General features: G+C 37.1%; 1 protein-coding gene across 1 annotated transcript in view; it reads left to right on the top strand.

Moving 5' to 3' along the window:
- BRWD3 (bromodomain and WD repeat domain containing 3) overlaps positions 1-27,083 on the top strand; it is a 178,121-nt gene that overhangs the window by 120,865 nt on the left and 30,173 nt on the right. Inside the window, exons 25-33 of the mRNA XM_079765731.1 lie at positions 2,480-2,587; positions 5,530-5,654; positions 6,914-6,996; positions 8,518-8,629; positions 9,587-9,648; positions 9,751-9,906; positions 10,548-10,668; positions 11,875-12,000; positions 12,087-12,165. Coding sequence (XP_079621857.1) covers positions 2,480-2,587; positions 5,530-5,654; positions 6,914-6,996; positions 8,518-8,629; positions 9,587-9,648; positions 9,751-9,906; positions 10,548-10,668; positions 11,875-12,000; positions 12,087-12,165 — 972 coding nt within the window. The remainder of the gene's footprint in view (positions 1-2,479; positions 2,588-5,529; positions 5,655-6,913; positions 6,997-8,517; positions 8,630-9,586; positions 9,649-9,750; positions 9,907-10,547; positions 10,669-11,874; positions 12,001-12,086; positions 12,166-27,083) is intronic.

A 27,083-nucleotide genomic window follows, 5' to 3' on the forward strand; every position in this document is an offset into this window, starting at 1 on the left:
ATATCTAAACACGCAATTCTTTGTCCAAAAAATGAGCACGTTCAAAAATTAAATGAAGAAATTTTGGATATACTCGATGGAGATTTTCACACCTATTTGAGTGATGATTCCATTGACTCAACAGGTGATGCTGAAAAGGAAAATTTTCCCATTGAATTTCTTAATAGTATTACTCCTTCGGGAATGCCATGTCATAAGTTAAAATTGAAAGTCGGTGCAATCATCATGCTATTGAGAAATCTTAATAGTAAATGGGGTCTTTGTAATGGTACCAGATTTATTATCAAAAGATTGCTACCTAACATAATCGAAGCTGAAGTATTAACAGGATCTGCAGAGGGAGAGGTTGTTCTGATTCCAAGAATTGATTTGTCCCCATCTGACACTGGCTTCCCATTTAAATTGATTCGACGACAGTTTCCCGTGATGCCAGCATTTGCGATGACTATTAATAAATCACAAGGACAAACTCTAGACAGAGTAGGAATATTCCTACCTGAACCTGTTTTTGCACATGGTCAGTTATATGTTGCTTTCTCTCGAGTTCGAAGAGCATGTGACGTTAAAGTTGTGAATACTTCATCCCAAGGGAAATTAGTCAAGCACTCTGAAAGTGTTTTCACTCTTAATGTGGTATACAGGGAGATATTAGAATAAGTTTAATCAGTTTATCAGTCATTGTTTGCATCATTGTTGTTTTTATATCATGTTTTTGTTGTTTTTATATCATATTTTTGCTGTTTTTATATGTTTTTGTTATTTTTATAAGTCTTTGTTGTTCTTATATCATTTTGTTATTGTTTATTAATAAATTCATATATTATTTTCATATACATTTTACTCATTTCCTTTCATCTCTCATACTTCTATTATAGAGAAAGGGCAAATAGTAATATTAACATATTTCCTCTAATTAATTCCCTTTTAATGTGCACGAATTTCATGCACCAGGCCACTGTGGGATCCCTGTGGGATCGGACCTAAACAGGCAGTCGAACATCCCCTGAGAGGTCCCAGATTGGAGAGAGTGCAGATTGGGCTGAGAGATACACCCCCCCCCCAATGCACGAATTTCGTGCACCGGGCCTCTAGTGATTGAATAATATAGCCATAGTTATGGTTTGGTCATCAAAAATTGAGTTACATTCTATATGATGAAAATGTTTTTTTCATTTTCTTATGAAAATTATGGTAACATTGTAATATATGAGCTCTAGTTGGTTTGTATAGTCTGATATTGACTAATCATTTTTGAGTGATTAAATGCTTACACATAGTTTTTAATTTAAGACTAATATTAGGAATGTAATGTTTTCATTGTAATAAAAGAAGGAACAAAACCTTGCATATGTTTCTAAAAGTCTTGTGACCAATAAAAATTTCACTAAATCTTCCTATGATTGCCTATTATTAATATGTGTACCAGAGATAGCTATCAAATAGTTTTATGAATAAGCAATTGCTTGCTGACTATCTTGATATTATTAAAATGTATTTTTCATAAGTGTATCTTGTAACTTAGATTTTTGAGCAATGCTTGCTTGTGTGGTTATTTTAGTAGAATGTACTTTGTTGAATGCTGCATTAAAAAAAAAATAACTTAAAGAGCTTTTTGGGGGGCATTTCCAAAGCCATGATTTCTTATATTTTTTACCTGCCTTACGAAGGCTTAAGAGGGATAATTTAGAAGACTTTATAGAACAAGATAAGGATCTGTACACACTATAATCTTATGAGACTACTGCTATTTGTTGAGTATAGGAATAAATACATAAAAAAGGATATCTGGAAAACGTACTTAATATTGACTTTTTACCCCCTTTTTTAACCCCAATAGTTATCTTTATATACTAATATTTAAATCTTTTTAGTTTTCTACTTATATTTTTAGCTGTTAGAAATTCTGACTTAAACATTTTTGATTGGTAGAGTGTGTCAGTGTCGTTTAGAAAAATAATAGTATGATTTTTTTATGTTCTATTTTACCACCTCCTTAAAATTATTATGGGAAAGAAACTTATTTAATGAATCAGAATATCATAGTGAATGCTGTCTTAGGATGTGAAGGGTCTTACCAAGCACTTGGATTCATTTTCCTTCCATAAAATGCCAGTTCTGATGTTGATTCTTATAAAATAAAAATTTAAAAAATTAATAAAATATGAATAAATATTAAATATTTAAAAATAAGATAGGGGTTTTATGTACATTTGTCAAATCTGTTTCTTCAGAAATTTATGAAGCTGCTGGGAGAAAGGGACTGTGTGTGCAGTTTTTATTATGCAGTACTTGGGCTACATGGTCATGAGTACTCAGTGAACATTATTTGATGATGACAGGTACATTTATTGTACATATTTTTCAAAATTATAATTATGTTTGTGTAAACAGAAGAGGACATTTGTAGGAATATATGTTGTAATGTATAGAGTTGTTAAATAAGATGCTGCTATTTAATATGTCATGTTCTTTGTTTTAGCTTATCTATTTTAGGCAAGGACATGAAGCTTATGTGCGAGCTGTAAGGAAATCAAAAATATACAGCGTTAATTTACAAAAACAACCATGGAATAAAATGGATCTCAGGGTAAGTTTGCCAAATTCATTAGCTATGAAATTGAAGTAGCTTTGGAATTAAAGTACAGTAGGTCCTTGGTTACGTAGCAGATCCGTTCCTATGGAGCGACGTAACACGATTTTTGCCGTAAATCGGAACCCACCTACATAAGCACCTACGTCACTCACATGGAGTACATACACAGTAGTAATGAAGTGAAACAGTAAAAAAAAATTAAAAGAAAGATAACAATTCCTGACCTTTACTTGTGGTAAATAAATAATAAAAGACATATAGCACATATGTACATACGTCAAAATGACAGAACTTTTTTTTTTTTTACAAATAAATGGGAGATGGCGACGTAACCACGAAATGATGTACATCAAGTCTGACATAACCCAAGGGCTGCCTTACTTGCCTGTAGGCTTTTTCTCAATTTCATGCATATCTCACTGTTGATTGTGTGTCCAAGATAAGATAATTACCATCCTATATAATAAAGAGGTAATATGCAAATTGACCATCACACCCTCACACAAGATGGCCGCCCCCATGTGGTCAAAAGATGGCCACCACAAGATGGCCAGCAGGGGAGGGCAGTTGTGGGAGATCAGGCCAGTAGGGGAGGGCAGTTGGGGGCGACCCAGTCGGCAGGGGAGGGCAGTTGGGGGCGACCAGGCCTTCAGGGGAGGGCAGTTGGGGGCAACCAGGCCTACAGGGTAGTGGTTAGGGGGTGATCAGGTTGGCAGGCAGAAGCGGTTAAGGGCAATCAGGCAGGCGAGCGGTTGGGAGCCAGCAGTCCCAGATTGTGAGAGGGATGTTCGACTGCCTGTGGGATCGGGCCTAAACCAGCAGTTGGACATCCCCCCAGGGGTCCCAGATTGGAGAGGGTGCAGGCTGGGCTGAGAGACACCCCCTCCCAGTATACGAATTTCATGCACTGGGCCTCTATTCCTATATAATAAAAGTCTAATATGCTAAATGTCCAGTCATCCGGTCAGCCGTTTAACCAATCAAAGCATAATATGCTAATAATATGCTAAGGCCGCTCAACCGCTCACTATACTGTGCACTGACCACCAGGGGGCAGACAGTCGACCGGTCGACCAGTTGGTATAATGTGTACTGACCACCACGGGGTAGACGCTTCGACCAGTAGGTTAGTTTGCTGTTGGGGTCTGACCAGTTGGGACTGAGCGAGACGGGCCAGACATGCCATGGAGCCCTCCCGCAGTCCCTCCCCGGCTGGCCAACCTCCCGTGTCCCTCCCCAGCCCCAGTTGTGCACCAGTGGGGTCCCTCAGCCTGGCCTGCACCCTCTCGCAATCCAGGACCCCTCAGGGGATGTTGGAGAGCTGGTTTCCGCCTGATGGCGGAATGACCACTCACTGTGACACGCACTGGCCACCCAGGAGCTGCCCCCTGCTGGTCAGTGTGCTCCCACAGGGGGAGTACCGCTCAGCCAGAAGCCAGGCTCACAGCTGGCAAGCACAGTGGCCCATGGGGAGTGGGCCTATGCCGTCCGTCAGACATCCCCTGAGGGCTCCTGGACTGCAAGAGTGTGCAGGCCGGGCTGAGGCACCCCCACCCCCCAAGTGAACCGGGCCTCTAGTACTCTTATAAAGCTGAGTATTATGGTTTAGATTTTGTTTCCCGAAATTTGTATGCCACCTATTATCTTGATTATTTGACCTAATTTCCTTCAAGCTTTATGTCCTCCAGTGTATACCATTCTATAATATAAACAAAGCAGTAGTTCCATCGTGTGGATATTTTCCTCAAAATTTTGTACATTCTGGAGGCTCTATAAACTGACGTGTGTGGACTACAAACACCCTGGAAGTTCTGGCGGCTTTAGGATATAGTAAATATCACAAATCCCAAGAAGCTCAGAACTTTGTGGTGCTTTATGGATTATTTCTCTTCATATAGTACCTATGTAGCTTCATTGTATTGAGTAAAATAGGTATGTATCTTTTTAGAGAAGGATGTTCTACCTATAAGTACATGTTCATTTATTTATACATACATACATACACACAAACAGGCATAGGGATATATACACCATCATTTCTGCGTAGGTTTATATACATGTGTTTTGTTATTTGGGGATTTTTTTTCTTTTTACTTGAAAAAGGAGTTAAAAGAGCAATTTTACAATGTTTTTCCAGGTAAGTGAAGGATTTATGTGTGAGGATGCTTAGCAGGAAGGATACAAATATGTACCTTTACTGAAGTAAAGATTTAAATACTTGTAAAAGCTGTATTAAGTTTGTGAGATGCTAAAGTATCTTATCAAGTAAGCTTTACATAATCATCTCCTGGGAGATAGGGATGCTACCATCTATTCTGAATCAGATGAAAGTTGAGTTTTTGTTTGGTTGGTTGTTTTAGAATCAGGGGAATGAATAAAACTGATTTCTTATTTCAGATTCTAAGCCTGTGGTTCTAGGAAATTATAGGCGTTAGCATGTGTGTGGTGCAAAAGCCTAGGCTTTGGAATAAGACCTGAATTTCAGTCCTAGCTCTGCTGTTTAATAATGTAGAACTGGCAAGCAAATCACTGTCCTCATGAGGCTCAGTTTTGTCATCTTTTAAGAGTGACTGATAACCAATCTATAAGAGTGGTACTGTAAAATAATATTGTGGGTGTTAAGAAATGTATCTCATTTCCCCAGACATACACGTACATGTCCACCTGCATTATTTACATACTGTATTTCTGCCAGATGAGTGATTCTTAACTAGGCAGAGTATCATAGTTCCCTGAGAAGTTCTTTTCTTTAAATATACATGACTGAGTTGTACCCTAGACCTACTGAATTCTTCTATTCCTATTAATAAGGGTCAAGAGTATTTGTTGGTTATTCAGATAATTTTTAAATTGTTCCAATAATGATCAAATAATATGTAAATGTTAGAAAGGTATTTATATTTAAAGTAATAGTTTATTGGTATTCTCATAAATAGGAACAAGAGTTTGTTAAGATTGTAGGAATCAAATATGAGGTTGGACCACCTACACTATGCTGCTTGAAGCTTGCATTTCTGGACCCCATTTCAGGCAAAATGACTGGAGAGTCTTTTTCCATTAAGTGAGTAGCTCTGTGTATTTCTGTGTGTGTGTTGTGTGTTTGTTGATCCCTATTTTGTATTCTGCAGAGTACAAGACTTGATATGAGAGAAAAATACTACAGCACTATAGGCTTGGAGTTTTAAAGAACAAGGTTTAATATTTAATTCTTGGTTTATGTTTTTACTTAAACAGCTATCTTATATAATAAAAGGGTAATATGCAAATTGACCAAATGGCAGAACAACCGGTCACTATGATGCTCACTGACCACCAGGGGGCAGATGCTCAACGCAGGAGCTGCCCCCTGGTGGTCAGTGTGCTCCCACAGGGGGAGCGCCGCTCAGCCACAAGCTGGGCTGATGGCTGGCAAGTGCAGTGGTGGTGGCGGGAGCCTCTCCCGCCTCTGCCACAGTGCTAAGGATGTCCAGGGACTCCCGGATTGCTAAAGGGCACAGGCAGGGCTGAGGTGAAACCACCACCCCCCTCTCCCCCAGTGCATGAATGTCATGCACCAGGCATCTAGTACATATATATATGGCTATTAAAGAGTGTATATATATATATAGCAAATGTATATATTTTCATGAGTAAGTTACTTCTCTGAATTCATGCCTTTCTTTATAAAATGGAAATTTTAATATCTTCCTCAGGATATTTGTGAGGAATAAAGGAAAAACCTTTTATAAGTACCTAGCAGTATACTTGAAACACCCTAGTTGCTTTTATTTCTGTTAAAAATAGGAATAATTAGTCAATGGCACATTTCTTAAAGTTAATTTTGAAATCTAAGGAGACAAAATAACATCAATTCATATTTTTGTGTGTGTTAATCTTCACTCAAGTATATTTTTTCCATTGATTTTTAGAGAGAGTGGAAGGGAGGGAGGGGGAGAGAGAAACATCAATATGAGAGAGACACATTGATTAGTTGCCTCCCACCGAACCTGAGACCCTTTAGTGTGCAGGCTGACATTCTGCAGAGCCACCCTGGCCATGGCCATACTTTTCTTAAAAAGTCCTTGGTAAAAATAACTTATATGAAACTTTAATGACTTTTTTTTGACATCTTTATATAATTGAAGTGATACAGCAATAGGCGGGGTGCTCTCAAACAAAGCAAAGCAGATGGAGTTTAAGTGAAGACTTTTGTAGGGACCTTGAGGTTTACAACATTTTGCTTAATGGCTACACTTTAAACATATATCCGTGGATAGTTAGTAAGTAACATATACTATTATATCTGTATGTTGGTTCATAGGTGCTTTAATTTTTGTACAGGTATCATGATATGCCAGATGTCATTGACTTCCTTGTGCTACATCAGTTTTATAATGAAGCCAAAGAAAGGAACTGGCAGATCGGTAAGTATAGAATTCTCACTTAATGACTATTAAGTTTGAGGTAAAGTAACTTTAATTCCGATTTAACAGAAAGAAACTAGTTTAACATGTAAGCTGGAAAAACCTGTTAGACAAATTAGGAAAATTAAATTAAAGATATTTTCTCAATTATGTTTAGTGATTTTATGCACATTGCATATCTATAATAATAAAAGCATAATATGCTAATTAGACCAGATGACCTTCCAGATGAAGCCGGGGCTGTGAGGGAGGCCTGGGTCCTGGGTGCCAGAGGGAAGCCGGTGCCAGCAACTGGGGGAAGGAAGGCCTACTCTTGGACGAATTTCGTGCATCGGGCCTCTAGTATCATATAATCTCTAAATCTTCTGCAGTTTTCTAATCTGTTAGAATACAAATCTAAATTAAAAAGAAAATTATCAAATGTTAGTTGTCCTAAAATAGAGTACTTAATATTTGGGCTCTTAAACAGAACATTACTGACTGTGGTTTTCTTTCTTTCTCTCTTCCTCCCACCACAGCTTGCAACTTCCATCTGTCTTTCAACCCCTCCCTTCTTTTCTCCCTCTTGCCTTCTCCTACTTCCTTCCCTCTCCCTCATTAGCTTTTGATCTTGGGCAAGTTTTTAACCTCTCTGTGCCTCACTTCCATTATCTTTCAAATAGGAATCACATGACACCACACCTATAAGATTGATGTGAGCAATAAATTAGTTAATATATAGAAAGCACTTAAAATGGTACCAGACGCAGAGTAAACACTATGCAAATGTTTGGTGTTAGTACGTTTAAGTTATCTTTTATTTGGAAGGAACTTTTTTTTCTACAATGATTTGGCTTTGTAATCCTTAGCCATTTAGAACAGAAGACTAGTATGAAGTGATTTTAAAGGCAAAAAGCAAAAAAGAGAAGAAACAAATGGTGTAACCTAGGTACAGTGCAAGAAGTAGAGTGCCTAATGATGATTTCAGGTTATTGATAAAAGTTAAATTATTTGTGGTGGCATTTATTTGAGACAACATGGAAATATGTGATTTATTTTAAAAAGATAGCTAGTACCTGGAAATCAAAATCCTTGAAGAAGGTAAAATGTAAAATTCACTTATTTGCAAAACTCAGATTGAAACCTTTAACAACGATAGTTACGATGCTATTTCTGGGTTCAACAAAATATCGCAATTTAGCCAGTGTGGCCCAGTTGGTTAGAGTGTCATACTGTGCACCAAAAGGTGGCAGGTTTGATTCCCCATTAGGGTACATACCCAGGTTGTGGGTTTGATCCCTGGTCAGGCCACTTGCAGGAGGCAACCAATTGATGTTTCTCTTTCATCTCTCTCTCTCTCTCTCTCTCTCTCTCTCTCTCTCTCTCTCTCTCTCTCTCTCTCCCCCCCTCCCGACTTCTAAAATCAATTTAAAAAATCTTTGGGTGAGGGTTTTAATTAAAAACACTTAAAACTATAAATTTAGAGTGGGAACAGCTTTATTCTCAAGAACACCATTGTAAGAATTTCTAAAAACATTGCAGGTGATAGATTCCGCAGTATAATAGATGATGCCTGGTGGTTTGGGACTGTGGAGAGTCAGCAGCCTTTTCAACCAGAGTATCCTGATAGTTCTTTCCAGTGTTACAGTGTTCAGTAAGTACAGTTATGGTCTTTTATGCCCAATATAATACTGAAGTGCTATATGGACTTTCTATAAACCTTACCAGGAATAATGTCATTTTACCTGACTTAACTAATCTTACAAGACCTATAACTGTAAGAAAATAATCATAATGCCTATAGAATTTGATGATAAAACAGGTAAATGTTACTGCTAAAACAAAGCAGAAACTGAAGGCTTACTTCTATCTCCCTTATGTCCAGATTTTCTTGTAAGTAATTGTATTTTAGATAGGATTTACTATTATTTCATGAAGAATACTGAAATTAATTCAGTGTTTAAAATAATTGTTGCAGCTGGAATATAGCAATGAATATTAGTACCTAGACTTTTATTTGATAGTGAGAATTCTAGGCAGAAATGACTGTATTATGTTTGGATGTGGTTTTTGTCTACAATATTTACTTTAGTTCTTCATGATATATTCCTCATTATAATATTCCTAATAAAGTTTTTTGTCAAATATGATAGAACATGTTTATTCTGTGAATATTAATCTTTGTCTCCATATTGCATATCAAAGGGGAATAATAAAATTTTGGAGATGTTATAATACTTAAGCTGTTAGGATAATGTAGATTATCTCACAGAAATTAGTGATTTATTGAATCACCTTTTTAACCTGAAAGGAATTTTCCAAAGATATATTTTTATTCTGTATGCTGGCTTAACATTGAATATGTCCTTGATTGGAATAAAAAAGAAAGCCAAGTAAAACTAAGAATAAACTTACTGCTTTCTAAGTTTTATATTGGTAGATCATGTTTTCTCTATTAGAGGTTTATTATTATCTATATGTAAGCAAAGTTGTACTTGAAGGAAAATTGTATTGCCCTTTTTCAAATTTCATCCCCAATAAGTCATATAAATTATGCTAATATATAAAAGAATCATGTAAAATTGAATTGTGTCTTGTTATTTTTTAATAGCTGGGACAATAATGAAAGAGAAAAGATGAGCCCCTGGGATATGGAGCCAATTCCAGAAGGAAGTAAATATGCTTTTAAAAATGAATTATAATTCTTCTAAAAGAAAAATGACAATATCATGATACTGGAAACTAATCATTTCTGGTTTTTCCTTTTATACATAGCTGCCTTTCCAGATGAAGTTGGTGCTGGTGTTCCTGTGTCCCAGGAGGAACTGACTGCTTTGTTATACAAACCACAGGAAGGAGAGTGGGGAGCTCATTCCAGAGATGAGGAATGTGAACGGGTTATTCAGGGCATCAACCACCTTCTTTCTCTCGGTATGGTGAATGTGAAAGAATATTAGGAGGATGGGAAGGAACAAGGAAAACCAGCAGAATTTTAACTTTTGCTCAAGGACATGCATTTTTTTCACTAGACACTTTTAACTCAAGAGGCACAGTGATTCTAGTTTGAATAACATTTTTATATGTTTGGCCCAAGTAATAACAAACTTTTTCAGTTCTCTGGTGGCTTATAATAGTGAAGGCAGGTAAAAGGTGTCTTTTACTAGTATTTTCAAGAGTCATTTTGGCTCTCTAGCTATTTCATGAGCCTGACTTTGGGTTCTTTGATAGATAATGTGTGAGTAATATATTTTACTGGCATAACTAGTTATATTTTCTAAAACATATCACTTGAGACATTTGGCATTTTTCCAGAAAAATGTGAAATTAAACACAGTCCTCCTTTAATTTTGTCTCATTTCAACTGATTTGAACTGCTCTATTATGCATGAGTCTTAGGTACTATCCCCAAATAAAAATAATAACATCATAACAGTATTTGTCTAATATTTGCATAATTGAATCATCAACATTTTATTATGTGGTGTATTGCCACATTTATGTGGGTTTTGTTTGTTAACATGAAATGTTAATGTTCTTTATAACTACCTTTCTTGATTTGGATAATATTGTAGATTTTGCCAGTCCTTTTGCTGTTCCAGTGGATCTCAGTGCCTATCCCTTGTATTGTACTGTAGTTGCATATCCAACTGACCTCAACACCATCAGGCGGAGACTTGAAAATCGCTTTTACAGGTCTGTTTAGTTTTATCATCATTTACTATAAATGTCATAGCTTTATGTCTTTTGCTTTTCTTTTTGTGTAATGATGCACCAAGATCTGTGTGTTTGTTGTATAAATAATCATTCAAAAGAGCCACTGCAAAATTTCTTCTAAAAATTTAGAGTACTAATTTTCCTTTATTCTGTAGATTCTCAGTCTTCCAGTGTAAAAAGGGGTTTGAAGGGAATAAGAACAGGGAGAAAATTATAAGTAATACAAATCACATGTGAAATAAAAACTAGTTAACTTTAGTTTATTTAAGGCAGATTAAGTGGTTTGTAGAATCATCATGATTAAGGTGCTGCAGAGACTTTGAGCATGTGTGTAAATCCCCTGTTGAGGAATTAAACAGCAGTTAATTAGGTTTAATTATTATCCCTGAAATGTGTACAGAAAAAGAGCCAGGTTTTTTTTTTTTTTCTCTCCTTTGGTTTTAATTCGGAGTGGAGTGATTATGGGAAAGCAGGTGAGGGCCACTTTTGGTACCGCTCTCACCTGAAACTCCACTGTGTCTTAATCACCATTATTCCATGAACTGGTTATAACCAGTTGGGTGTATTTTATAACATTACATATAATTTCATTCAATAATATATATTATAAAAATAACTAGATAAAAACCTATTCTTTTCTATAACCTGCTTTTTCCTTTCTCTTCTCTTCCCCTGAAAACTAAACATCCTTTTAACTTTATTACAACAGTTTGTTTTTATTTATTTGTATTTGGTCAAATCACTATTGATCAATTATGCCCTGGGTCAGTTCTTTTCCAAGTTTAATATGCAGTCCAGTAGTTCTAAATTATTGCTTGTGCTTCAAATACTGTAACTATATACATTTACTAGTGCACATCTATCACACATATGAGTTACATACATACAGGGTATCTCCAAAAAATGTATATATACTTTAACAGCTAATAGCTCACTTTTAGAAATGAAATGTTTTTAGTAAACACTGCCTTTATAACTCTTCAAAGTGTGTATATACATTTTTTGGAACACCCTTATATTGTAACACCTTTGACATATAATGATTAGTTACCTAGTTGTTCTATGCTGTATATTCCTAGAATAACTGAAGGTATTTTTTAAATTAAAAAAAATGCAATTACAGTTTTCTTCAGTATTATTTTATATTAGTTTCAGGTGTCACAGAAGGTATTTTTTATTTCATAGGAGAATATCAGCATTAATGTGGGAGGTTCGCTACATTGAACATAATGCCAGGACTTTCAATGAGCCAGACAGTCCTATAGTAAAAGCAGCCAAAATTGTAACTGATGTCTTACTTCGATTTATTGGGTAAGAAGTAGTTTTATTTCCATAGGAACTGACTTCTACTTTTGTAAAATTTATTGAAATATATTTTGACTTATCATATTTCTTAGGGACCAGAGCTGTACTGATATACTGGATACTTATAATAAAATTAAAGCAGAAGAACTAAACAGTACTGATGCAGAGGAGGTAAGAATTTCAGCATTAGTGGGCATGTATTCCTTTTCTGTTATTTGAAGTACAGTAAGTATTACATGTAGGTATTATAAGCAATGAAGCTTATTTCTACAAGTTGGCTAAACACTTATATATTTTTATATTAAACTATTTAACCTGCATTTAGATGGCATATACCAAAAATGAAGTACTATTACAGTATTCAGTCAGAGTCCAATCATCCTATTGACTCATTGGCTTTCAGTATGAGAAATCAAGACTTCATATTAGAGCCCTTTAAAACAGGACAAAGCACTAAATATTTTAAATGAATGATTAATTGAGGGAAATTTTAATAGGGATTCATTTTCTACACAGATATGTAAAATATTAACATATTTTAAAATTTTAGTTGTCAAAAATCTACATTTTTAGTAGTTTCATGAAATTGCTAGTTGATTTCTTTTATAGAAATTTGCTAACAAACCAGATTTTCTTAATTAAATAAAATTAGTATTGCCAGCAAACCCTCACTTCTGATTTCCCCAGCCAGCCTTATCCCTAATGTACATAAAGACATTTGTGACTGGAGACTATGATAGAGAGAAACAAAAACTAAGATAAGATTGAAACAATAATGGAGAGTGATAATTCAAAAATCTTTAGTGGAAGATAATTCATCCCATGAATGAGTGACTCAAATTTTCTAAATTCTGTTGAGTGGCTATTATACAGAGATATGTTACCTGTTTATAGTGTCTCTACTCTTAATCTTCACAATGGTAAATTGGCATTGTTTTTTAATCTTCAATGAAAATGTATCTGACAATAAAATATTGTATTATTAGAGTTAAATGTTATTTACAGAATAGAAACTTAAATATGTTAATTAGGTGTTATCCTCCTAAAACTAATGAAAAATTTATCATTCTGATTCCTGATATTTTCTCTGGCCTTTCACATAAGTGCATTTTTATTACTATTATTATTTTTTATTAAATGTATTGGGGTGACATTGGTCAACATGAACAAATAGGTTTCAGGTATGGGTTTCTATGTTATAAGATTTGAATATTGTATCCTGTGCCCTCCACCCGAAGTCCAATATTCTGTCACCATATATTAGGACCCCCTTTTTGCAGGCAACACGAGTCTAAATATGTAAACCCTAAAGACTCCACCAAAAACTATTAGAAACAATATACAAATACAGTAAAGTTGCAGCATACAAAGTTAATGTACAAAAATCCATTGCCTTCCTGTATATTAACAGGAAAACCTCAGGAAAAGAAATGAAAAAATTATTTGCAATTGCAACCAAAAGAATAAAATAACTAGAATGAACTTTTAATGAAGAATGTAAAAGACCTGCAAACTGAAAATTACAAAGCATTATTAAAAGAGATTGAAAAAGATAGGAAAAATATCCTGTGTTCATGGATTAGAAGAATTAACATAATTAAAATGGCCATATTATCCAAAGCAATATACAGATTTAATACAATCCTCATCAGAATCCCAATGTCATTTTTTAAAGAAATAGAGCGAGAAATTATCAAATTTGTATGGAACCACAAAAGACCTCCAATAATCAAAGCAATCCTGAGAAAAAGAATTAAGGTGGAGGTAGCATGCTACCTGACTTCATATTATACATAAGTGCATTTTGACTCAGGGTTTCATGTAGCAAGAATTTCTCCACAGAGTAAGCGCTACTTGGTTAAAATCTTACATAATAAAAAGGTAATATTTAAATTACCATCACTCCGCTATGCCCATGATTGGGCCAGCGGGTGACACAGGGGGCGGGACTCGGGGTGGCTGGGGTGGTGATTGGGCCGGCAGGACGCTGAGCCATGTGCTGCGGCACAGACAGGCCTCTGGGGCAGCGAGCCGAGCTGGCGTTTTGGAGGTTTGGAGGCAGCGGGCGGCACGGCTCCCCGGGGAGGAGTCTGGCGGCAGTTGGGCCGCAGGAGCACGTGGCGGCGGCCCTAGCCTTCCTGGGCCAGAGGCAAAGGCAAGACCCCAGCCTGGGCTCCTGCAGCAGGAGGACCACGCCCCCGCCCCGCCTCGCCCTAGGGGCCCAGGGACTTCGGAGCTGCGGACCAGCGGACAGACAGCTTACACGTGCATGATTAAATCATGCACTGGGCTTCTAGTAGAAAATAAAAGTAGAATATAAGTCAACAACTTTATCTTTTTTGATGAGAACATTTAAATTCTACTTTCTTAGCAAATTTTAATTATACAGTGCAGTGTTATTAATATAGTCACCATGTATTTTTTTTAGATCCTTAGACCTTATTCATCTTATAGCTGTAAGTTTGTACCCTTTTACCAACCTCTCCCTGTTTCCCCTACTATCCAACCCTTGGCACTATTTGTCTTTCTCTGTCATGCTTACTTTACTTAGCATAATGCCCTCGAGGTCCATTCATGTTGTCACAAATGGCAAGATTACCTTTTTTCTCAAAGCTGAATTATATTCCATTTGGTGTGTGTGCATAACACATATCAATCACACTTTCTTTTTTTAAGTTTGCATTTCTTTTCTTTTTCTGTCATAAACAATAGAACACAGACCACAGTGATGCTTTTATTATTGTTTTATCTTTATTTATTTTTAATTTATCTTTATTGTGAAAGTATTGTGGCTGTCCCTTTGTTTCCCCCACATTGACCCCATCCACCCTACTTCCGTCCCCTCTCCAGGCATTCCCCACACTGTTGTCTGTCCATGGGATCTTCAATGTCTCTGGATCTTTTTTGTTCATCAATTTATTTTGCTCATTAGATTCCACATATAAGTGAGATCATGTGATACTTGTCTTTCCCTGACTGGCTTATTACACTTAGCATAATACTCTCAAGGTCCTTCAATGCTGTCACAAAGAATAAAAGACCCTTTCTTTTTATCGCTGCATAGTATTCCATGGTGTAAATGTATCACTTCTTTTTTATCCACTCTTCTAGTGATAAGCACTTGGGCTGTTTCCAGATCTTAGCTATTGCAAATTGTGCGGCTATGAACAATTTTTCTGATTGGTGTTTTAGATTTCTTAGGATATATTCCTAGAAGTGGGATCACTGGGTCATATGGCAGTTCCACTTTTAAGTGTTTGCGGAAACTCCATAATCTTTTCCACAGTGGCTGCACCAATCTTCATTCCCACCAGCAATGCACTAGGGTTCCATTTTCTCCACATCTTCAACAGTTCTTGTTGCTTGTTGATTCATTGATGGTAGCCATTCTGACAGGTGTAAGGTGATAACTCATTGTAGTTTTCATTGACATCTCTCTGATGATTAGTGACTTTGAACATTTTTTCATATGTCTCTTGGCCATCTGTGTGTCCCCTTTGGAGAAGTGTCTATTTAGGTCCTTTGCCCATTTTTTAATTGGATTGTTTGTCTTCCTTTTGTTTAGTATGAGTTCTTTATGTATTTTGGAAATTAGCCCCTTATCAAATGTATCATTGGCAAATATGTTCTCCTCTACAGTTGGTTCCCTTTTCATTTTGATTCTGATTTATTTTGCTGTGCAGAAGTTTTTTATTTTGATATAATCCCATTTGCTTATTTTGTTTGTTTGTTTCTCTTACCCTAGGCAAAGTGTCTGAAAATTCTCCGTGAGATGTCTGATATTTTGCTTCCTATGTTTTCTTCTAGGATTGTTATGGTTTCACAAGTTACATTTAAGTCTTTTATCCATTTTGAGTTTATTCTTGTGTATGGTGTAAGTTGGTGATCCAGTTTTTTTTTTGTCTTTTTTTTTTTTTGCATATCTTGTCCTATTACCTCAATACCATTTATTGAAGAGACTATCTTTACTCCATTATATGCTCTTGCCTCCTATGTCAAATATTAATTGAGGTTAATGTCTTGAGTCGATTTCTGGGTTCTCTGTTCTGTTCCAATGATCTATATGCCTGTTCTTGTGCCAGTACCAGGCTGTTTTTATTACAGTGGCTTTGTAGTATAGCTTGATATCCATTATTATTATCCCTCCAACTTTGTTCTTTCTCAAGATTGCTGCAGCTATTTGGGGTCTTTTTTGTTTCCATATAAATTTTTGGAGTGTTTCTTCTAGATCTGTGAAATATGCTCTTGGCATCTTGATAGAAATTGCATTGAATCTATATATGTCTTTGGGTAGTATGGATATTTTAATGATATTAATTCTACCAATCCATGAACACAGTATATTCTTCCATTTGTTTATATCTTCATCTATTTCTTTTTTCAACATCCTGTAGATTTCCTAGTACAGGTCTTTTACCTTCTTAGTTAAGTTTATTCCTAAGTATCTTAATTTTTTGTTGTTGTTGTTGCAATGGTAAATGGGATTTTTTGTTTGTTTCTTTCTTTCTGAGAGTTGTATTGGTATATAAAATTGCCATCAATTTCTGTGTGTTAATTTTGTATCCTGCTACATTGCCGAATTCATTTATTAACTCTAGTAGTTTTTTGGTGGAGTCATTAAGGTTTTCTATGTTCTATATCATGTCATCTACAAATAATGACTATTTTACATCCTCCTTTCCAATTTGAATGCCTTTTACATTTTTTTCTCCTTTGATTATTGTGGCTAGCACTTCCAGCACTATGTTGAATAAAAGTGATGAAAGTGGGCATCCCTGTCTTGTGCCTGTTCTTAGGGGAAATGGTGTTGGCCGTACGTTTGTCATATATAGCCTTTATTATGTTGAGGTCAGACTCTTCTATTCCTACTTTGCTGAGAGTTTTCATTAAAAATGCATGTTGGATTTTGTCGAATGATTTTTCTGCATCTGTTGATATGGTGATGTGATTTTTGTCTTTCAATTTGTTTATGTGATGTATCACATTTATTGATTTGCAAATATTGTACCAGCCTTGTATCCCCAGAATAGATCCCACTTGGTCATGGTGTATGATCTTTTTAATATATTGCTGGATCTGATTTGCTAATATTTTGTTTACAATTTTGGCATCTATGTTCATCAGGAATATTGGCCTGTGTAATTCTCTTTCTTTGTGGTGTCTTTAAGTGGTTTGGGAATTAGGATAATGCTGGCCTTATGGAAAGAACTTGGTAGTGTTCTGTCCTCTTGATTTTTTTGGAATAATGCAAGGAGAATAGGTGTTAATTATTTGAATATTTGATAAAACTCCCCTGTGCAGCTTTCTAGACCATTTATTTTTACTCTGATCTTTAATTTCTTTCCTATTTACTCTAGACTTTTCTTGTTCTCTATCTAACTCTTTATGTTATAGGGTTAGATAATATATTAGAAATTTTTCTTATTTCCTGAGGTAGGCCTGTGGTGCTATGCATTTCCCTCTCAAGACTGCTTTCACTGTGATTTGGGGTTGTTGTGTGTTCATTTTCATTTGTTTCCAGGAAGTTTTTTATTTCTTTCTTGATCTCATTGGTAACCCATTCATTTTTTTAATGCTATTTATCCTCCATGTGTTTGAATGTTTTGGGTTGTTTTTATTGTGATTTCTAGTTTCATGCCATTGTGATCTGAAAAGATGCTTGATATGATTTTAATCTTCTTGAATTTATAGAGACTTGTTTTATGTTCTATCGTGTTATCTATCTTTGAGAATGACCCATGTGCACTTGAGACGAGTGTATATTCTGTAGCTTTGGGGTAGAATGTTCTGTAAATGTCAATTGAATCCATTTGCTCGACTATCATTTAGGGTCACTGTTTCCTTGTTTAGTTTTTTACTATATCTATCCAGTGATGTCAAATGGGTGTTAAAGTCCCTACTATGATTGTATTGCTGTTGATCTGCTTCTTAAAATCCTCCAGAAGTTTTTTTTATAGATTTGTATGCTCCTGTATTGGGTGCATATATGTTTACTCAGTTATATCCTCTTGATGTATCAATCCTTTTGCTATTGCACTTTCTTTATTCATTTATCTGTTTACAAATACTTGGATTGTTTTCATAAGTTAGCTATTGTGAATAATGCTGAAGTGAATATGGGAATGCAGTTTTACCTCATTGATATTTTGTGTTCATTTCTTTTCTAGATATTTACTCAGAAGTGAGATTATTAGATCATATGGTAGTTATTTCTTTATTTTTTTTGAGGCACCTCCATACTGTTTTCCATGACAGCTGTGCCAACATGGCATAAGGTTTTCCTCCTCTCCACATGCTCTGGAACACTTGTTATCTCTTAATTTTTGATGCTAGATGTTCTAAGAGGCATGAGGTGATACCTCATTGTGGTTTTGATTTGCATTTCCCTGGTGATTAGTGAGGCTTACCATCTTTTCATGGACCTGGTGACAATTTGCATGACTTCTTTGGAAAAATTTAATTGTATTGTTTTGGGTATTTTTTGGGCTATTGAGTTTTTAAAGTACATTTTGTATATTAACAATTTATCAGATACATGATTTGCAAATATTTTGTCCCTTTCAAATAGATTGCCTTTTAATTTTTAAAAATAAATTATTTTTAATTGAATTGGTTGGAGTGACATTGGTTAACAATCATACAGGATCCAAGTGTACAATTCTATAACATCATCTGCATACTACATCATGCGCCCATTGCCACAAAGTTTCTTTGTGATCCCTTCTCCCCCCATTTGTCTACCTCTACCTATCCCCCTCTCCTTTCCCTCTGTCATCACAATGTCATCTGCATCTATGTGTTATATATGTTTTTTTACTTAATCCCTTCACCTTCTTCCACACAGCCCACCAACACCCCTCGCCTCTGACAGCAGTTAGTCTGTTCCACATATACATGCCTGTTTCTGTTTTGTTCATCAATGTATTGTGTTCATTTATCCAAGTATAAGTGAGATCATATGTACCTGTCTTTTTTCTGACTGGCTTATTTCACTTAGCATTATGCTCTCTAGGTCCCTCCATGCTGTTGCAAAGGATAAATATTTCTTCTTTCTTACAGCTGAGTAGTATTCCATTGTATAAATAAATGTACCACTGCTTTTTTATCCACTCCTCTACTGATAGACACTTGGGCTGTTTCCAGATCTTTGCTAATTCCAAATAATGATGCTGTGAATTATAGGGGTGCATATATTCTTTCGAGTTGGTGCTGCGTATTTCTCCATATATATTCCCAGGATTAGGATCTCTGAGCCAAAATTCAGTTCGGTTTTTAATTTTTTGAGGAAACTCCATACTGTTTCCATAGTGGCTGCACCAGTCTGCATTTCCACCAACAGTGCATGAGGGTTCCCTTTTCTGTACATCCTTGTCAGCACTTGTTGTTTCTTGATTTATTGATGATAGCCACTCTGACAGGGGTGAGGTGATATCTCATTGTGGTCTTAATTTGCATCTCTCTGATGATTAGTGAAGTTGAACATTTTTTCATAATGTCTCTTGGCTGTCGGTGTGTCCTGTTAGGAGAAGTGTCTATTTAGGTCCTTTGCCCATTTTAGATTGGATTTTTTGTTTTCCTGGTGTTTATCAGTTCTATATATATTTTGGAGATTGACCCCTTATCAGATGTATCATTGTCAATATGCTTTCCCATTCAATGGGTTCCTTTTTCTTTTTGTTGGTGGTTTCTTTTGCTTTGTGAAAGCTTTTCATTTTGATGTAGTCCCTTTTGTTGTTGTGTTTTTCCTTTGTTTCCCTTGTCCAAAGAGATATATTGGCAAATATATTGGTATGAGAGATGTCTGAAATTTTACTGCCTATGCTTCCTTCAAGGATTTTTATAGTTTTTGGACTTACATTTAAGTCTTTTATGTGTTTGAGTTTATTCTTGTGTATGGTATAAGTTGGTGGTCCAGTTTCATTTTTTCACATGTATCTGTCCAATTTTCTCAACACCATTTATTGAAGAGACTGCCTTTGTCCCTTATGTGTTCTTATCTCCTTTGTCGAATATTAGTTGACCATAAAGACATGAATTTATTTCCGTGCTCTCTATTATGTTCCAGATCTGTATGCTTGTTCTTGTGCCAGTACGAGGCTGTTTTAATTACTATGGCCTTGTAATATATTTTGATAATAGGTAGTATAATACCTCAAACTTTGTTTTTCTTTCTCAGCTGAGGGTATTTGGGTCTTTTTTGGTTCCATATAAATTTCTGGAATATTTGTTCTATCTGTGAGATATGCTATTGGTATTTTGATGGGAACTGCATTGGATTTGTAAATTGCTTTGGGTAGTGTGGTTATTTTAATGATGTTAATTTTTCCTATCTATGAACACAGTATCTGATTCCACTTATTTGTATCTTAGTTTCTTTCTTTAGTGTCTTATAATTTACTGAGTTACAGGTCTTTTACCAGTTTGGTTAAATTCATTCCTAGGTACATTATTATTTTTTTGTTTCCATAGTAAATACGATGTTTTCTTAATTTCTCATTCTGATATCTCATTATCGGTGTATAAAAATGTCACTGATTTGAATATTAATTTTGTATGCTCCTATTTACCAAATTAATTTATTAGATCTGGTAGTTTTTTTTGGTGGAGTCTTTAGGGTTTTCTGTAAAAATATGTCATCTGCAAATAATGACAGTTTTAATTCCTCATTTTCTATTTGGATGCCTTTTGTTTCTTCTTCTTGTTTCATTGCAGTAGGTAGACCTTCCAGTACTATGTTGAATACAAGTGGTGAAAATGGACATCCCTATCTTGTTCCTAATCTTAAAGGAAACCCTATTAGTTTTCTGCATTGATTATGATGTTGGCTATGGGTTTGTCATATATGAAGTTTATTTATATTGAGGTGTGATCCCTCTATTCCCACTTTGCTGAGAGTTTTCATGAAAAAATTGGTGCTGCTTGCCCTAGTTGCTTTGGCTCAGTGGATAGAGTGTCAGCCTGTGGATTGAATGGCCCCGGGTTCAATTCCGGTCAAGGGCACATGCCTGGGTTGTTGGCTTGATCCCCAGTAGGGGGCGTGCAGAAGGCAGCCAGTCAATGATTCTCTCTCATCATTGATGTTTCTCTCTCTCTCCTTCTCCCTTCCTCTCTGAAATCAATAAAAATAATTAAAAAATTGATGCTGGATTTTATCAGATGCATTTTCTGCATCTATTGATATCATGGGATTTTTTTTATCCTTCACTTTGTTTATGTGATCAATCACATTTATTGATTGTGAATATTGTACCGACTTGACATTCCTGGAATACATTTCACTTGATCATGGTGTGTGATCTTTTTAATGTATTGCTATATCTGCTTTCCTAATATTTTGTTGAGGATTTTAACATCTATGTTTATCAGGAATATTGGTCTATAATTTCCTTTCTTTGTAATGTCTTTATCTTGTTTTGATATTAAGATAATGCTGGCCTTGTAAAAAGGACTTGGAAGTCTTCCTTCTCTTCAATTTTCTTGGAATAGTTTGAGAAGGGTAGATGTTAGGTTTTCTTTCAATATTGGATAAAATTCATCTGTGAGGCCCTTTAGTACAGGAGTTTTGTTTGCTGGGAGTTTTATTACTGCTTCAATTTCATTATTTATAATTTGTCTATTCAGGTTTTCTGATCTTCCTGATTCAGTTTTGGAAGATTGTATTTTTGTACACATATATCCATTTTCCCAGGTTGTCCCATTTGTAGTCATAGAGTTGTTCAGTGTTTTCTTACAATTTTTTTTTTGTATTTCTGTGGTGTCAGTTTTTATTTCTCCTCTTTTTATTTCTGATTTTATTTATTTGGGTCCTCTTTGCTTCTTTTTTTCCCCTTTTAAAACAGTGTTATTAAGGTATAATTCACAAACTATGCAGTTCATCCATTTAAGATGTACAGTTCAGCGGTATTTAGTACAATCAGATTCCTGTAAGCATTATCACATTCTACTTTAGAACATTTTTGTTCCTGGGAGCATGTCCATGCAGCATCCACTTACTCTACCACCATTTTTTTTAAGGTTACATGCAATAAGCATTAATGTTTCAAGAAAAATGATATAATGTTACATGCAATAAATATTAATATTTAAAGAAAAAAGATTTTAAATATAACAATATTACCAAAACTGTACTAACACAGTAATATCAAAAAAGTTGTAGGAAATATTAAAAATCTGCAAATAACAGGATTACTTCAATTATATTCCAAAATATTTTTTTTCCTCTGGCTCTGTTTTTGTTCATCAGTTTAAGTTGTTCATTATGTTCCACAAATGAGTGAGATCATGTGACATTTATCTTTCTCTGAATGGCTTATTTCACTTAGCATAATGCTCTCCAGCTCCATCCATGCTGTTGCAAATGATAGGAGTTCCTTCCTTTTTACTGCGGCATAGTTTTCCATTGCATAGATGTACCACAGTTTTTTAATCCCCTCATCTGCTGATGGGCACTTAGGCTGATTCTAAATCTTAGCTATTGTGAATTGTGCTGCTATGAACATAGGGATGCATATATCCTTCTGATTGGTGTTTCTGGTTTCTTGGGATATATTCCTAGAAGTGGGATCACTGGGTCAAATGGGAATTCCATTTTTAATTTTTTGAGGAACTCCATACTGCTCTCCACAGTGGCTGCACCAGTTTGCATTCCCACCAGCAATGCAGGAGTGTTCCTTTTTCTCTGCATCCTCGCCAGCACTTGTCATTTGTTGATTTGTTGATGATTGCCATTCTTACAGGTGTGAGATGGTACCGCATTGTCGTTTTGATTTGCATCTCTCGGATAATTAGTGACTTTGAGCATGTTTTCATATGTCTCTTGGCCTTCTGTATGTCCTCTTTCGGAAAGTGTCTATTTAGGTCCTTTGCCCATTTTTTGATTGGATAGTTTATCTTCCTGTTGTTAAGTTGTATGCGTTCCCTGTAAATTTTGGAGATTAAATGCTTATCAGAGATAACATTGACAAATATGTCCTCCCATGTACTAGGCTCTCTTGTTGTTTTGTTTATGGTTTCTTTTGCTGTGCAGAAGCTTTTTATTTTGATGTAGTCCCATTTGTTTATTTTCTCCTTAGTTTCCATTGCCGTGGGAGCTGTATTGGTAAAGATTTTGCTACCACATATGTCTGATGTTTTGCTGCCTACGGATTCCTCTAAGATTTTTATGGTTTCCCATCTTATGTTTAAGTCTTTTATCCGTTTTGAGTTTATTTTTGTGTAGGGTGTAAGTAGGTGATCTAGCTTAATTTTTTGGCATGTATCTGTCCAATTTTCCCAGCACCATTTATTGAAGAGACTATTTTGACACCATTGTATGCTGTTGCCTCCTTTTTCAAATATTAATTGAGCATAATGGCTTGGGTTGACTTCTGGGTTGTTCTGTTCTATTGGTCTATATGTCTGTTCTTGTGCCAGTACCCGGCAGTTTTGAAAACAGTGGCTTTATAATATAGCTTGATATCTGGTATTGTGATCCCTCCAACTTTGTTCTTCTTTCTCAGGATTGCTGTGGCTATTCAGAGTATTTTTTTATTCCAGATGAATTTTTGGAGTTTGTTCTAAGTCTGTGAAATATTTTTTTGGTATCTGAATGGGGATTGCATTGAATCTATAGATCGCTTTGGGTAGCATGGACATTTTAATGATGTTGATTTACCAATCCATGAACACAGTATATTCTTCCATTTGTTTATGTCTTCCTCTATCTCTTTTCAACATCCTGTAGTTTTCCGAGTATAGGTCTTTTACCTCCTTAGTCAAGTTTTTTCCTAGGTATCTTAATTTTTTTGTTCCAATGGTAAATGGGGATTGTTGTTGTGTTTTTTTGTTTTTGTTTTTTTTTAGTTTCTCTTTCTGTGAGTTCATTATTGGTGTATATAAAAACCATAGATTTCTGGGTGTTAATTTTGTATCCTGCAACATTGCCAAATTCATTTATTAAGTCTAGTAGTTTTTTGATGGAGTCTTTGGGGTTTTCTATGTACAATACCATGTCATCTGCAAATAATGACAGTTTTACTTCTTCTTTTCCAGTTTGGATGCCTTTTATTTCTTCTTCTTGTCTGATCACTATGGCCAGCACTTCCAGTACTATATCGAACAGGAGTGCTGATTCCTTTCTTATTCCTGTTCTTAGGGGAAATGGTTTTAGTTTTTGTCTGTTGAGTATGATGTTGGCTGTAGGTTGTTATATATGGCCTTTATCATGTTGAGATATGTTCACTCTTTTCCCACTTTGCTGAGAGTTTTTATCAAAAACTAGAGGCCTGGTGCACAAAATTCGTGCACGGAGGGGGGTTGTCCCTCAGTCCAGCCTGTACCCTCTCCAATCTGGGACCCCCCGGTGGGATCGGGCCTAAATGAGCAGTCGGACATCCCTCTCACAATCCAGGACTGCTGGCTCCCAACTGCTTGTCTGCCTGCCTTCCTGATTGCCCCTAACCGCTTCTGCCTGCCAGCCTGATTACCCACTTACCACTCCGCTGCCAGCCTGTTTGCCCCCAACTTCCCTCCTCTGCCGGCCTGGTCACCCCTAACTGCCCTCTCCTGCAGGGTTGATCACCTCCAACTGCCCTCCCTTGCAAGCCTGGTCCCTTGCAGGCCTGGTCCTTCTCAATTGCCCTCTCTTGCAGGCCAGATGCCTCCCAACTGCCCTCTCCTGCTGGCCATCTTGTGGTGGCCATATTTTGTCCACATGGGGGCAGGATCTTTGTGTGTTGCAGTGATGATCAATCTGCATATTACTCTTTTATTAGATAGGATAGAGGCCTGGTACAGGGGTGGGGGCCAGCTGGTTTGCCCTGAAGGGTGGCCCTGATCAGGGTGGGGTTCCCTTGGGGTGTGGGGTGGCCTGAGCAAGGGGCCTGTGGTGGTTTGCAGGCCGGCCACACCCCCTGGCAACTCAAGCGGAGGCCCTGGTATCTGGAATTTATTCTCCTTCTACAATTGAAACTTAGTAGCCTGGAGCGGAGCCAAGCCTGGGGCTCCCTCCGCGGCCGGCAGCCATTTGTGTTGGGGTTATAATTGAAACTTTGTAGCCTTAAGCGGGTGAGCCCGGCCAGGGTGTACGGAAAGCTTTGCTTCCCGTTGCCGGGGACAACCCTAGCCTGCTCTCTCAAGCTCCATTCTGCCGCCATTTCTGTTTGAATTTGTTTACCTCCTATAATTGAAACTTTGTAGCTTGAGTGGAGGCTTAGGCCTGGCAAGGGGAGGCGGAAAGCTTGGCTTCCTCTGTTACCTAGGAAACCTTGCTCTCTGTGGCTGTAGCCATCTTGGTTGGGTTAATTTGCATACTCGCTCTGATTGGATGGTGGACTTGGCTTGTGGACGTGGTTTGTGGGTGTGTCGGAGGTATGGTCAATTTGCATATTTGTCTATTATTATGTGGGCTATTATTATGTAGATGGGTGTTGTGTTTTGTTGAATGCTTTTTCTGTGTCTATTGATATGATCATGTGATTTTTGTCTTTCAGTTTGTTTATGTGATGTATCATGTGTATTGATTTGTGAATATTGTACCAGCCTTGCATCGCTGGAAAAAATCCCACTTGATCATGGTATATGATCTTTTTAATATATTACCTGATGCGATTTGCTTATATTTTGTTGAGGATTTTAGCATCTATGTTCATCAGCGATGTTGGACTATAATTCTCTTCCTTTATTGGTTATTTGAATTAGGATAATGCTGGCCTCATAAAAAGTGTTTGGAAGTGTTCCTTCCTCTGGGATTTTCTGAAATACTTTGAGGAGTATAGTTGTTAGGTTTTCTTTGAATTTGTGGTAAAACTTTCTGTGAAGCTGCCAGACCTGGGCTTTTGTTTGGTGGGAGTTTACTGCTTCTATTTCATCAGTTGTTATTGGCCTATTCGGGTTTCTTATTCTTCCTGATTCAGATTTGGGAGATAGTATTTTTCTAGGAATTTGTCTATTTCATCCACATTGTCTAGCTTGTTGGCATATAGTTGTTCATAGTATTTTCTAACAATCCTTTGTATTTCTGTGGTGTCCGTGGTTACTTCTCCACTTTTGTTTCTGATTTCATTTATTTGGGTCCTCTCTCTTTGTTTCTTGATGAGTCTGGCTAATGTTTTATCAATTTTGTTTATCTTTTCAAAGAACCAGCTCTTGGTTTCATTGATTTATATATATATATATACTAGCGTTCCCGTTGCAGGAAAAATCCTGCAATAGGGTTTCTGCTGCACTCTACCCCGCCCCGCCTCCGTTCCTCCCTTGTGCCCCAGCCCCCTTCTCCGCCAGCCCGCCCCGCCTCCGCTCCTCCCTTGTCCCCCGGCCCGCCTTCTCCGCCAGCCCGCCCCGCTCTCCTTCCTTCTCCCCCGGCCCCACCTCCGCTCCTCCCTTGTCCCCCGGCCCGCCTTCTCCGCCAGCCCACCCCACTCTCCTTCCTTCTCCCCCCGGCCCCGCCTCCGCTCCTCCCTTCTCCTCCCCCCGGCTTGCTTGCTTCTCCGCAGCTTTGCTCCCTTCAGCATCTCTTGGCTTCTTTCTACGCTGTCTAGATATGCAAATTAGCTGCCATCTTTGTTGGGGTAATTTGCATACTCGTCCTGATTGTTTGGTGGGCGTGGCTTGGTTGGTGGGCATGGCCTGGGCGTAGCGAAGGTGCGGTCAATTTGCATATTTATCTATTATAAGGTAGGATGTGTGTATATATATGTATATATATACATATATACATATATGTGTGTGTATATATATCCTATTTAATAACAGAGTAATATGCAAATTGACTGTACCTTCGCTACACCCACAAGCCATGCCCACCAGCCATGCCCACCAGGAAACCGTCACAGGGATGTTGGGGTGTGGCCGAGCCCAAGGCCGGGAAAGCCTCGGGCGGAAGCTTTCCCGTCCTTGGGCACCAGCAGGGAGCCTGCACTGATCGCAGGCAACCACCGGGGGTCGGCTCCTAAGATCCGTAGCAGGGACGCTGGGTGCGGCCGAGCCCAAGGCCGGGAAAGCCTTGGGCGGAGGCTTTCCCAGCCTTGGGCACCAGCGGGGAGCCTGCACGGATCACAGGCAATGACCAGGGGGTCGGCTCCTAGGATCCTTAGCAGGGACGCTGGGTGCGG

The sequence above is a fragment of the Cnephaeus nilssonii genome, assembly GCF_951640355.1.
Source record: "Cnephaeus nilssonii genome assembly, chromosome: X".
Classification (NCBI taxonomy): Eukaryota; Metazoa; Chordata; class Mammalia; order Chiroptera; family Vespertilionidae; genus Cnephaeus; species Cnephaeus nilssonii.